General features: G+C 43.0%; 1 protein-coding gene across 4 annotated transcripts in view; it reads left to right on the top strand.

Moving 5' to 3' along the window:
* Positions 1–13,395, top strand: part of PKN2 (protein kinase N2) — a 157,601-nt gene that overhangs the window by 95,576 nt on the left and 48,630 nt on the right. For 2 of the 4 annotated variants that reach the window (XM_055116457.2, XM_003808386.5), the window contains exons 7-8: positions 10,779–10,916; positions 12,244–12,353. In XM_055116457.2, coding sequence (XP_054972432.2) covers positions 10,779–10,916; positions 12,244–12,353 — 248 coding nt within the window. Of the gene's footprint in view, positions 1–10,778; positions 10,965–12,243; positions 12,354–13,395 lie in introns of all 4 variants that reach the window. The other 2 variants (XM_008960474.4, XM_003808385.5) reach the window with 1 other exon arrangement.

Here is a 13,395-nt window from a genome sequence, read left to right as displayed (position 1 = left end):
TGTTAATGTTACTGAGGATCCCTTGTAAGTGATGAATTATTTTTGTCTTGTTGCTTTCAAGCTTTTCTTTGTTTTTTCACAGTTTAATTATAATGTGTCTTAGAGTGGATCTTTTTGAATTTATTCTACTTAGATTCTTTCAGCTTGATGTGTAGGTTCTTGTCTTTCATCAGATTTGGGAAGTTTCCAATCATTTCTTCAAATGTTCTTTCTTCTCCTTCTGAGACTTTGATTTTTGCCTACATTGGTGTGCTTTATGGTATTTCTCTTTGACTTTGATTTTCTTCATTATTTTTTCTTTCTGCTCTTAAGACTAGACAAGTGCAATTGATCTACCTTCAAATTGGCTCACTTTTTCTTCTGCCTGCTCAAATCTTGTATTGAACCTCTCTAGCAAATTTTTTCATTTTTGTTATACTTTTCAATTCCAGAATTTCTGTTTGGTTCTTTTTTATAATTTTTAAATCTATATTGATGTTCTCTATTTGTTGACACATCACTTTTCTTGTTTCCCCTAGATATTTGTCCATGGTTTCGTTTAGATTTTTGAGCATCTTAATTTAGTAAGTCCAACATGTCTTGACTTCCCCAGGGTCAGTTTCTGTTAATTTCTTTTTTCTGTGAACTGACCGTATTCTGTTACTGTGCTTGCTTCATAATTCAAGTACTTCATTTCCTTAGTATACTTACTCACAAATCAGATTTTACTCTTTCCAAAGATTTCGTTTTTCTGCTATATGTTGAATGTAGTTGTTTGCCTAGTAACTTTTATAATCTATTTTGTAGAGACTATTCTTTCTCATGTATTACCCCTGAGGTGTCTATTTCATTAATATATTGTAAACCAAAATAAAATTCTAAGCCACCCAACTAAATGAATGGACCCCTCCTCTCAGCCAATGGCATTCTAAAGTAAACCTGAAACACTAGTTCAGGTCGTGCTGGGAATGGGTGGTTTGGACATGCCTCATTATGCCTTCCTCCCTTTGGAATTCAGGTACTGCAGACCAGCATTAACATCAAAACAGAGACCTTAAGACTGACTGAACAGACTCTTTCAGTAGATAAGAAACATTTACAGTCTCTTCTTTCTGAAGCATGCTACCTGGAGGTTTCATCTACAAAATGAGAACCTGGGTCTCCACAACCCCTTATCTTAACAGCACTCTTACAATACTCCCTTGTATTGATTCCAGGTCTTTAGATAAACTCTTTCTACCAATTGCCAATCAGAAGATCTTTGAATCCACCTGTGACCTGAAAATCCCTACTTCGAGTTGTCCATCTTTTCTGGACCCAACTAATGTACATTTTACATGTATTGATAGATGGCTTATGTCTCCCTAAAATGTACAAAACCAAGCTGTAACCCAACCACCTTGGGCACGTGTTGTCAGGACCTCCTGAGGCTGTGTCACGTATATCCTTAATCTTGGCAAAATAAACTTCTAAATTGAGACCTGTCTCAGATACTTTTTGGTTTACTATATAGTCATCTGGTGTTTCAACAGACATTTCCTTTAATTCCTGAAGAAGAAAAGATTGCCTAGTCTTTGCAGCTGGGCCCTGTGCTTGAGCACTCACCCAGACACTTTACAACTCTGCATTTGCTTTGTGCAGAGCTTGAGAGTCAACCATAGGTTAGAGCTTAGGGTGTTCTCAGATCTCTTCCGAGGATGCCTCTTGCTTGCACCTAGCCTTCTAGTTTCCCAATAATATGTAGAAGCATTGCAAAGTCTTTTATTCTCCAAAGCATTTCCTCTGCTAGCTTTTCCTCCCAGTTTCTTTGGCTTTTCTATTGTTTACCCCAACTGATCCTCTTTTTCCTTAGTTTGCAGAGACTGGTTCATTTGCCTTCCATTGTTTTTGACAGATGCCCTCCACTTAGCTGTTTCTCTGCCTTCAAAGATTTTCTTTTTTTTTTTCGAGACAGAGTCTCGCTCTGTTACCCGGGCTGGAGTGCAGTGGCGTGATCTCCGCTCACTGCAAGCTCCGCCTCCTGGATTCACACCATTCTCCTGCCTCAGCCTCCAGAGTAGCTGGGACTACAGGCGCCCACCACCACGCCTAGCTAATTTTTTGTATTTTTAGTAGAGACGGGGGTGGGGGCGGTTTCACCATGTTAGCCAGGATGGTCTCGATCTCCTGACCTTGTGATCCGCCCGCCTTGGTCTCCCAGAATGCTGGAATTACAGGCGTGAGCCACCGCGCCCAGCCAAAGATTTTCTAGTTACGTGAAATAATGGCAAGCTGTTGGTGTTAGTATTTTAGGGAGCCCTCAGACAGGTCAAAGCAGGTGACCACAATTATTTGAGAAAAAGATCTTCTCTGCTCCCTCCTTACAGCAGGCTGCCATCTTCAATACTGTCCCCAAGGTATTGGGAGTTAAGGGAGGGATGAGGCAAAGGTAAGTGAAAACTCCACAGAGCTCTCCGGAGTGTCCCTTGCTTTTTGGATTTTGATTAAACATTTGCTTATTTGTAGTAAACCTTTGAATGTTTTCCAGAGTTCTGATAAACTCAGTTCTGAAAGTTTCTGTCAGTTTCTTTTTCTGTTTCTGTGAAGAGACTGTCTTTGTACTTTTTTTTTTTAGGATTCATTACGTATATCTTTTTAAAAAACAATTTCACAAGGCCAGATTTATTAAAGGAATATACTTTATTCTGCAATTATGTCCATCCTAGATAATAGATACTATGTGATCTGATCTGTACCACATGAGGACCTTCTTACTCCATCATTTTCTCTGGCATCACCTACAAAGGCTTCTTTTTTATGGACCATGTGAATATGACATATTTTTGTTACACAGACTTTCCAGAATCCTTTAATTTTCTTATAAATATTAATGCCAACAAACCTTAAAATTTTTGAGGTTATGAAAGTGTTCTTCAATATTGCATAGCATACTATCACATTCCGGTTGTTAAAGAGTATCATTAATCAGTTTTATTCTGTGTTAAACTTATACATCAAAACATGAAGGACAAATTTACAGTTAAACTTCGCTGTTGCCACTAATTAGGATCAGTCTAAATGTGCGGTTCACAAATTGAGTGCTTAAATCTGAGGCAACCTGGGATACCAAAGTGAATTCACAGGGCCACATCAGGATATTTTGTTTTTGAGGGATGCACAGCATTATCTGCATTTCATGTAGTCACCATTCAGACTACTAGCTCAAGGTAGTTACAGTTTCAGGGTTAGATGGAGCTACATTCCTTTCAGTGATGTTGTGTATTTATGAAGCTGGGTTTTCCTCAATTGCTGTGATTTTGGTTTTTTTAAAGTGCTGTGTGAAATCAGTGTGGAATAGGAAATCAGTGTGGTAGTTTCCAAACTGATTCCAAAGCTTTAGAGTTATACAGTGCCCAAAAGGAAGTAATCTTGCTTGTTTAAGAATGAAATGAAAATACTTTTTCTTTTAGTTATATGTATTTTTTTCAAATAGCTATTAATTTGTTAGGAAAGCAATCATATCCTATGTTTGGACCTAACCGTTTAATCAACAAAACTATAAGGTATATCTTTTGGCCTAGGGACACAGTTAAAAAATAGTTTAATAAAACATTAGGGCACCATGAACTGAGAAAGCTTGGGAACCTCTGATCTAATTCTTTCATGTTGATAACTATTTATCTTTCCAGTCATATCTGTGTAACTCCTATCATGAATATTCTGTCATAAACTGGTTTGTGCCCAGTGCCTCCCCTACCTTGCTTAAATGTCTTTGCCTTAGTATTCATCTTCTTTTTTTTTTTTTTTTTTTTTTTTTTTTTTTACTTTTAGTATTTTTTTTTTTTTTTAAAGTAGTCTTTTTTTTTTTTCTTTCTTTTTTATTGATCATTCTTGGGTGTTTCTCGCAGAGGGGGATTTGGCAGGGTCACAGGACAATAGTGGAGGGAAGGTCAGCAGATAAACAAGTGAACAAAGTTCTCTGGTTTTCCTAGGCAGAGGACCCTGCGGCCTTCCGCAGTGTTTGTGTCCCTGGGTACTTGAGATTAAGGAGTGGTGATGACTCTTAACGAACATGCTGCCTTCAAGCATCTGTTTAACAAAGCACATCTTGCACCGCCCTTAATCCATTCAACCCTGAGTGGATACAGCACATGTTTCAGAGAGCACGGGGTTGGGGGTAAGGTCACAGATCAACAGGATCCCAAGGCAGAAGAATTTTTCCTAGTACAGAACAAAATGAAAAGTCTCCCATGTCTACCTCCCTCCACACAGACACAGCAACCATCCGATCTCTCAATCCCCTCCCCACCTTTCCCCCCTTTCTACTCCACAAAACCGCCATTGTCTTCATGGCCCGCTCCCAATGAGCTGCTGAGCACACCTCCCAGATGGGGTGGTGGCCGGGCAGAGGAGCTCCTCGCTTCCCAGTAGGGGCGGCCGGGCAGAAGCGCCCCTCACCTCTCGGACGGGGCGGCTGGCCGGGCGGGGGGCTGACCCCCCCCACCTCCCTCCCGGATGGGGCGGCTGGCCGGGCGGGGGGCTGACCCCCCACCTCCCTCCCGGACAGGGCGGCTGGCCGGGCAGAGGGGCTCCCCACTTCCCAGTAGGGGCGGCCGGGCAGAGGCGCCCCTCACTTCCCCGACGGGGCGGCTGGCCCGGCGGGGGGCTGACCCCCCCACCTCCCTCCCTCCCGGAGGGGGTGGCTGGCCGGGCAGAGGGGCTCCTCACTTCCTGGTAGGGGCGGCCGGGCAGAGGCGCCCCTCACCTCCCGGACAGGGCGGCTGGCCGGGCGGGGGGCTGATCCCCCCACCTCCCTCCCGGACGGGGCGGCTGGCCGGGCGGGGGGCTGACCCCCCCACCTCCCTCCCGGACGGGGCGGCTGGCCGGGCGGGGGGCTGACCCCCCACCTCCCTCCCGGACGGGGCGGCTGGCCGGGCGGGGGGCTGACCCCCCCACCTCCCTCCCGGACGGGGCGGCTGGCCGGGCGGGGGGCTGACCCCCCCACCTCCCTCCCGGACGGGGCGGCTGGCCGGGCGGGGGGCTGACCCCCCCACCTCCCTCCCGGACGGGGCGGCTGGCCGGGCGGGGGGCTGACCCCCCCACCTCCCTCCCGGACGGGGCGGCTGGCCGGGCGGGGGGCTGACCCCCCCACCTCCCTCCCGGACGGGGCGGCTGGCCGGGCGGGGGGCTGACCCCCCCACCTCCCTCCCGGACGGGGCGGCTGGCCGGGCAGAGGGGCTCCTCACTTCCCAGAAGGGGCGGCCGGGCAGAGGCGCCCCTCACCTCCCGGATGGGGCGGCTGGCCGGGGGGGGGCTAACCCCCCCACCTCCCTCCCGGACGGGGCGGCTGGCCGGGCCGGGGGCTGACCCCCCCACCTCCCTCCCAGACAGAGCGGCTGGCCGGGCAGAGGGGCTCCTCACTTCCCAGAAGGGGCGGCCGGGCAGAGGCGCCCCTCACCTCCCGGATGGGGCGGCTGGCCAGGCGGGGGGCTAACCCCCCCACCTCCCTCCCGGACGGGGCGGCTGGCCGGGCCGGGGGCTGACCCCCCCACCTCCCTCCCAGACAGAGCGGCTGGCCGGGCAGAGGGGCTCCTCACTTCCCAGTAGGGGCGGCCGGGCAGAGGCGTCCCCCCCACCTCCTGGACAGGGCGGCTGGCCGGGCGGGGGGCTGATCCCCCCACCTCCCTCCCGGACGGGGCGGCTGGCCAGGCGGGGGGCTGATCCCCCCACCTCCCTCCCGGACAGGGCGGCTGGCCGGGTGGGGGGCTGACCCCCCCACCTCCCTCCCGGATGGGGCGGCTGGCCGGGAGGGGGGCTGACCCCCCCACCTCCCTCCCGGACGGGGCGGCTGGCTGGGCAGAGGGGCTCCTCACTTCCCAGTAGGGGCGGCCGGGCAGAGGCACCCCTCGCCTCCCGGACGGGGCGGCTGGCCAGGCGGGGGGCTGACCCCCCCACCTCCCTCCTGGACGAGGCGGCTGGCCGGGCAGAGGGGCTCCTCACTTCCTGGTAGGGGCGGCCGGGCAGAGGTGCCCCTCACCTCCCGGACGGGGCGGCTGGCCGGGCGGGGGGCTGACCCCCCCACCTCCATCCCAGACGAGGAGGGAGGACGCTCCTCACTTCTCAGACGGGGTGGCTGCCGGGCGGAGGGGCTCCTCACTTCTCAGACGGGGCGGTTGCCAGGCAGAGGGTCTCCTCACTTCTCAGACAGGGCGGCCGGGCAGAGACACTCCTCACATCCCGGACGGGGCGGCAGGGCAGAGGTGCTCCCCACATCTCAGACGATGGGCGGCCGGGCAGAGACGCTCCTCACTTCCCAGATGTGATGGCGGCCGGGAAGAGGCGCTCCTCACTTCCTAGATGGGATGGCGGCCGGGCAGAGACGCTCGTCACTTTCCACACTGGGCAGCCAGGCAGAGGGGCTCCTCACATCCCAGACGATGGACAGTCAGGCGGAGACGCTCCTCACTTCCCAGACGGGGTGGCTGCCAGGCAGAGGCTGCAATCTCGGCACTTAGGGAGGCCAAGGCAGGCGGCTGGGAGGTGGTTGTAGCGAGCCGAGATCACGCCACTGCACTCCAGCCTGGGCGCCATTGAGCACTGAGTTAAGGAGACTCCGTCTGCAATCCCGGCACCTCGGGAGGCCGAGGCTGGCGGATCACTCGCGGTTAGGAGCTGGAGACCAGCCCAGCCGACACATCGAAACCCCGTCTCCACCAAAAAAATACCAGTATTCATCTTATATGTATTTTTAAATCAAAACTGGAATATAGACCTGTAAAGAGCAAAGACCTTGTCATCTACCTACATACAATCCTAGCCTCCAGCACAGGATATTTGATACATTCAACAAGTACTTGGTAAATAGTATCTGACAATTAGGCAGGGACTGTACTGCAGGCAAGGACTGTACTTATTGTCTGCTAAGTTTCACCACCTTTTGGCTCAATGCTGAACACATTGTTGATACTCAAGCATTTCTGAATGATCCATTGATTAAAATAAGGTTGTCAAATATTTTGAATAACAATATTTCTAGAAAAGTAATAAAATCACATTTTAGAAACTCAGCTGATAATGACTGGAAATTTTTTTCCTTTTCTATTCTAGTCTCCTGTTCCCTCTTTTCAGTTCCTTCTTCCCCTGTTCCTCATTCCATTACTGAACTTTACTCAAAGTTATATAAGTCACCAACCTAAAAAGAAGTATCTTACAATTCTTAAGACATTTTTAAAAAATTATTTAAGCTCCTACTGGACCATAAACTAAATTTTAAGTAAGTAGGGAGAGAAATAGTACTGACATTAATAGAAGACTACACATGACGAAAAGATGAACATGGATGAATAGTAAGAGCATTTGCTGTTCTGAATTTTTCACTGCATGCTATTATTTGTGGTTCGTCTCATACTCCAGTTTCTTTTGTGGTTGTATGATTATACTACTGAAATTTGCCAGTTTGTTGCTACTTTGAATAAGGTATAATTGTTTTTTTGTTGTTTTTTCTCCATGTTTTGAGAAATTTACTAGTTTTTTATAAGAGGATATTTCTGCAGAATTAAAAAAAGTTGCCTAATCATACCATGATGAAATACTGAATTAGTGAAATAGGTATAAAATAGTTTTCCAGACAGTTGAAAGAAAATTTTTAAAGCATTTACTTGTTCTAATGCAATTCGTAGTTATTACTTCTGAATACCAACATTTACTTCTTGGATTTGCTTGTTTTAAAAATTTCATATTGTGCTTTATGAATGTAGTTTTAAGCTATTTCTAATGTGTTTATATGCAATTGTGTCACCTCATAAAGAAACTTCTAGATGTTTAATAAAGAACTCCCTCTAGATTTTTTTCCTAAATGAAAGCAGGTGTTGAGCATTGTCATATTCTGATGTATTGAAATTGCTAAAATATTTAATAAGCTACCATAGTTTGAAGTAGTAGCCAGATGTTTTCAGTTTCCCCAGGATGCATTTTACAGCTGAGCATTTACAGTGGAAGTTAGCTAAATTTGCCAGTTTAACAACAACAAAACAAATAAGAAACACAACAGATTTTTTTAACTCAAAATGATATACTTAATGTGTTATCACTGTACAGTAAGATAAGATTTCCACAGTCTAGCAAAACATTATTGACACTCCACTTCCCAACGTTAATAGCCTTATTGAGGTATAGTTTACATACCATAGAATTCACTCATTTTAAACATACACAGTATGATTTTTTTAGTAAATGTATATGCCTATTTCACCATCATCAGTAATCCAGTTTTTAGGGCAGTTTTATTGGAGGAATAATTGACATACAAAAACTATACATATGTTAAGTATATGGTCTTGCTTTCATTGTTTTGCATGAGAGATCTCCTGCCATCTTAATCTTTGTTCCTCTCTACGTAACATGTTTTTTTCTGGCTACTTTTAGTGTTTCTTGTTCACGACTTGTTTTGAGAAATTGGATTATGGTGTGCTTTAGTATGGCTTGCTTCTGTTTCTTTGTTTAGTGTTCTTTGAACTTCTTGGATACTTCTTGAGTTTATACTTTTCATCAAATGTGGAGAATTCATGGCCTTTTTTTTTCCTAATACATTTTGTGTCTCCGATTCTTTCTGCTCTCTCTTAATGAGGAATTTCAGTTACACATATATGGCCACTTGAAGTTAAACTCACAGTTAATATATGCACTGTTCTTTGTTTATTCTCAAGTCTTTCTTTAGTGTCTTCTATTTTTGATCATTTCTTTGCTGTGTCTTCAAGGACACTAATCTTTTCTTTTGCAATGTTTAATCTGCCTGCAGTCCCATCCAGTGTATTTTTTTTTAATCTCAGATATTGCCATTTTTTAATCACTAGAAATTTGGTTTAAGTCTTTTTCATTTCTTCCATGTGTCTGTGCCACATTTTCAGTAGATTGACTGTTTTGATGTCCTTGCCTTCTAACTCTAACATTTATGTCAGTTAAGCCACTAAGCTTGTAATAATTTGTAACGCAACCATAGAAAGCAAATACACCTGGTAATCTTTGAGTAGATGGCAGACTTTGTGAATTTTACCTTGCTGGATGCTGAATATTTTTGTATTTCTATAAATGTTCTTGAGCTTTGTTCTAGGACACAGTTACTTGGAAACAATATGACCCTTTTGGGTACTGCTTTTAAGATTTGTTATGTGAAACAAGCATCATTTAGTTTAGGGGTAATTATTCTCTACTGCTGGGGCAAGACTCTTCTGGATATTTTCTTCAGTGCCTCATGAATTGAGATTTTCAAGCCTGGCTGGTGGTAACAAACACTATTCCTACCTATATGCACTGAGTATTGTTCTTTCTAACTTTTTCAGTGGGTTCTTTCCCCTGCCTCAGATATTTTCTTCATAGGCAGGTGCTGATTAGTACTTTGATGAATACTTGAAAACCCTCTGACCATCTCAGGAGTTCTTTCTATGAACAGCTTTAACTGCCTTGTGAACTCTAGCTGCTTTGGTTTCCTTGTACTCTCATTTCTGTCTCTTCAACTTGGCTCCGCCTGAGTTTCCCCCTCCCTGCACTGTGTCCTAGAAACCCTTAAGACAGTAAGCTGGAGCAATCTTAGGGCTTATCTCATTTGTTTCCCATCTCTCAGGGATCACTATTCGTCTTTAACCTTTTTTTCATATATTTTGTCTGATTTTCTTTTTTTGGTAGTTTGAATTGGGAAGCTTTGTTTGTTACTACTTGGATAGAAATATATAAGTACTTCAGTGTTATTAAAAACAATTTAAAACTTTAAGTAAAATTAAGTAGTTATTTAAATTAATGGGACAACTTTTACCAGAAATATTCCTCCTAAAATGTTATTCATTGTACAGTATCTAAAATGTTAATACGGAAGCATTATTTAAATTCTAGTATACTATGTCTAGCCCAAATAATGACAAAGCCATATATCCAGAGGACCTAACTCATAGTTCTTTATTTTCATTTTGAACACCTTTAGTATTTATTTGCCTAAATAAATTGAAGTTATTTTATGTTTAATTACAACCCATAATTTTTTGGCTAATTAAACTAACAGAATGGAAAGATAATGTCATTTTACATCAAATAGAACACATTTATTTAGTTATACAAAAACCCTGTAAAGTTCTTTTCTGTGTTAACTACGTAACTATTAAACATAGTTGCTATTCACATAGTGAGACTTCCTTATTTCCAATTTTTATGTGCCATTTTAGTGGCATATTATTTAGCTTTATGTTTCTCCTCCCATACCTCTACCAACATAGTTTATGTAACCTGTTTTCTTTTATGCCCTCTATACAGACAACTTTTGGGAGATGCTGTTCCTTTTTTTTTTTGGAGAGAGAGTCTTGGTGGAATGCAGTGGTGCAATCTTGGCTCACTGCAACCTCTGCCTCTTGGGTTCAAGCAATTCTTGTGCCCCAGCCTCCCGGATAGCTGGGACTACAGGCGCACACCGCCTCGCCCAGCTAATTTTTTGTATTTTTAGTAGATACAGGGTCTTGCCATGTTGCCCAGGCTGGTCTCAAACTCCTAAATTCAGGCAATCCACCCAAAGTGCTAGGATTACAGGCGAGAGAGCTACTGTGCCCAGCCAGGAGGTGCTGTTCTTTTCTATAAAATTTCTTATAGTTGTCTAAAGAATTTGTAATGGTTTCTCTAATTAAAATAGGAAAGATGATAGCTACCTCACAGATCCTCTGGGAGAAGAGTTTTTGTTACCAGATTTTTTTTTTCTTTTTTTGAATAGGTAAGAGATTTAGATTAAGGATTCCATAGATTAAGGATTGATGTTCTTATCTGATATTTATGTTTGCCAACAGGTACTTTGGAAGTTCGTCTTATGGGCTGCCAAGATATCCTAGAGAATGTCCCTGGACGGTCAAAAGCAACATCAGTTGCACTGCCTGGTTGGAGTCCAAGTGAAACCAGATCATCTTTCATGAGCAGAACGAGTAAAAGTAAAAGCGGAAGTAGTCGAAATCTTCTAAAAACCGATGACTTGTCCAGTTCAGTAACCAGATTTTTAAAAATCATGTAACAAACTAAAGTGCTTATACAAGGGATTTATGAAGTGTTCAAGTTGGACAAAACACTTTAAAATTATGGTTTTTATAATTTAATTAAAAAATATTAAAACCTGTGATGTCAGGAAACAGAAAGGCAACAAATTCTGTTTTGTTGAAGATACATTAGAAAACTGAATGACAAATAACATTAGTTCTTTTGGAAGAATGAAATATTGAGCATCACTCTTATGCCAAACTAAAGGTATACAGAAGCTATGAGACTGGTCCTTCTTGTAGAATCATATCTTGATTCTTTTATTTTTCTTTATTTTTTGAGACAGCGTTTTGCTCTGTTGCCCAGGCTGGGTGCAGTGGTGCAATCAGGTCTCAACCTGCTGGGTTTAAGTGATCTTCCTACCTCAGCATCCTAAGTAGCTGGGACTATAGGCATATGCCACCATGCCTGGCTAATTTTTTTTTCTAGAGGCAGGGTCTCACTATGTTGCCCAGGCTGGTCTCGAACTCAGGGGCTCTAGCTGTCCTTCCACCTCAGCCTCCCAAAGTGCTGGGATTATAGGTGTGAGCCACCATCTCCAGCCTTGATTCTTTTAATGGTTTAGTGACACTTTAATAGTAACATTGAAATTTTGGTAATCTAACTGCTGATCCAGATGTGTTTACTGAGATAGTAGCCTGGTAGTCCACTGAGATGGGGGATGGTAGGGGTTGGTTTGAGGAGAGTAAAATGCAAGAGGTTTGGAAAGCACTGGGGAGAAATTCTGAAGTATAAGCATAAACTATATGTAGATGTATAACTGGGGGGAAAAGCATGTGACAGTTCAGCCTACCGTAGAATACAAAAGTGAATTTGCCTGTGCTTTCCTGTGTATAGAGAGAGGCTTTAAGAAAAATAAGAAAATAAAGAATTGTTTAAGGAAACAAGCTCTATAAATATCAGATATAGAAAGAAAAACTGATTGATATTCACACAAACAGTGTGGCAAACAACTACTATTTATCTGTTCTTTCAGTCACATGCCAATGTAAACAAAAGAGATAGCAGTCACTATTTGTGTTTTTGTCAAACAATTTGGGAGTGTCTAGTAGGAGTGTATGTATATGTAAAACTAGCCATTTAAGATTCAAAAGTTTTAATATTGATTATGAAAAACTTTATTTTCAAAGGGTCTTAAGACTTTTATTGCTAATCAAACAGCAGTACTTCTGTTTTTTATAAAGGTTTAAAGTTTTTAAGCAAGTTTGTACATTTTAATTACAGATGATGTCTGTGCTGTTTTGAAGCTCGATAATACTGTGGTTGGCCAAACTAGCTGGAAACCCATTTCCAATCAGTCATGGGACCAGAAGTTTACACTGGAACTGGACAGGGTAAGAGGACTAACATTTTACTTGAATTTTAATTATAATTCATTTTAAATGTGAGTTATATTTTTTAGAAGGCTTCAACAAGTTGTATTCTTAACAAGAATAAAAATAGAACTTAGATTTTTTTTTACATTTCTTATTCAATGAGTTATGCATAAATCTACCTTAATATAGAGATGAATATCAGATTGCTGTAGGATCTTTCATTTGTGTAGTAATTTGAAAATGTTTCATTCATAGCAAACTTAAAGATCAGTAAGGTGTAATATTGAAGCATATTGGTGATCTTAATGCGCTAACAGCTAAGGCGATTCTTCTGGCTCACCATGTGTAGGTTATCTTACTCGAGCTATATTTGAAATGAGCTATTAGGCTTGGTCACCCAGCCTTCTGTGTGTTTGTGTCTTTCAAGAATAATTTGAATAGCTAGAATTCAGTCTGTGGCCATAGAACCCATCAGAAGTTAACTTGGTCCACAGTAGATTTAAATCCATAGTGGTAACTTTTAGATTCAAATCCATTCATTGGGTTGTGAGAGGAAAATATTAAAACGTAATCGTAATTTTATCTAAAAACTAAGAAAGATACTAAACTTTTTTATTATTTGGTATTTAGGTTGATGGTATATATGTTATTCTAAAAATTAATTATGTTAAAGCAGATTTACAATGCTTAACTATGTGTGTTCTCAAAATGTTTTGGCGATTACTGTTCTAAGCCTCTACTTTTAAAACTGGGAAAGCATTCAATTTTAATTCTTTCCCAATTTTAAAAGTAGAAGATAGAACAGTAATCACCAAAACATTTTTAAAGCATTCAATGTTTTGCAGTCTCTAAAGTGGAGGTAGGAATGTAATACTCACAGAACTGTTAGGATGAAAAACCAAGAGTAGTATATGTAAAATACCTTGCATTGCCGGTACATTTAAGCCATTCAGGGATATTCTTTCTTTTAACCTGGGGTTTGAAGTATGGCTATGAATTTGAATATAATGAAAGGGGATTTGAGAATGGAGAACTACCTGGTTGAATGTCATTTCCTTTC

The sequence above is a fragment of the Pan paniscus genome, chromosome 1 (assembly GCF_029289425.2).
Source record: "Pan paniscus chromosome 1, NHGRI_mPanPan1-v2.0_pri, whole genome shotgun sequence".
In the NCBI taxonomy this organism is placed as follows: Eukaryota; Metazoa; Chordata; class Mammalia; order Primates; family Hominidae; genus Pan; species Pan paniscus.
The sequence above is the reverse complement of the archived record's forward strand: the minus strand, read 5'-3'. Positions and strand labels throughout refer to the sequence as shown.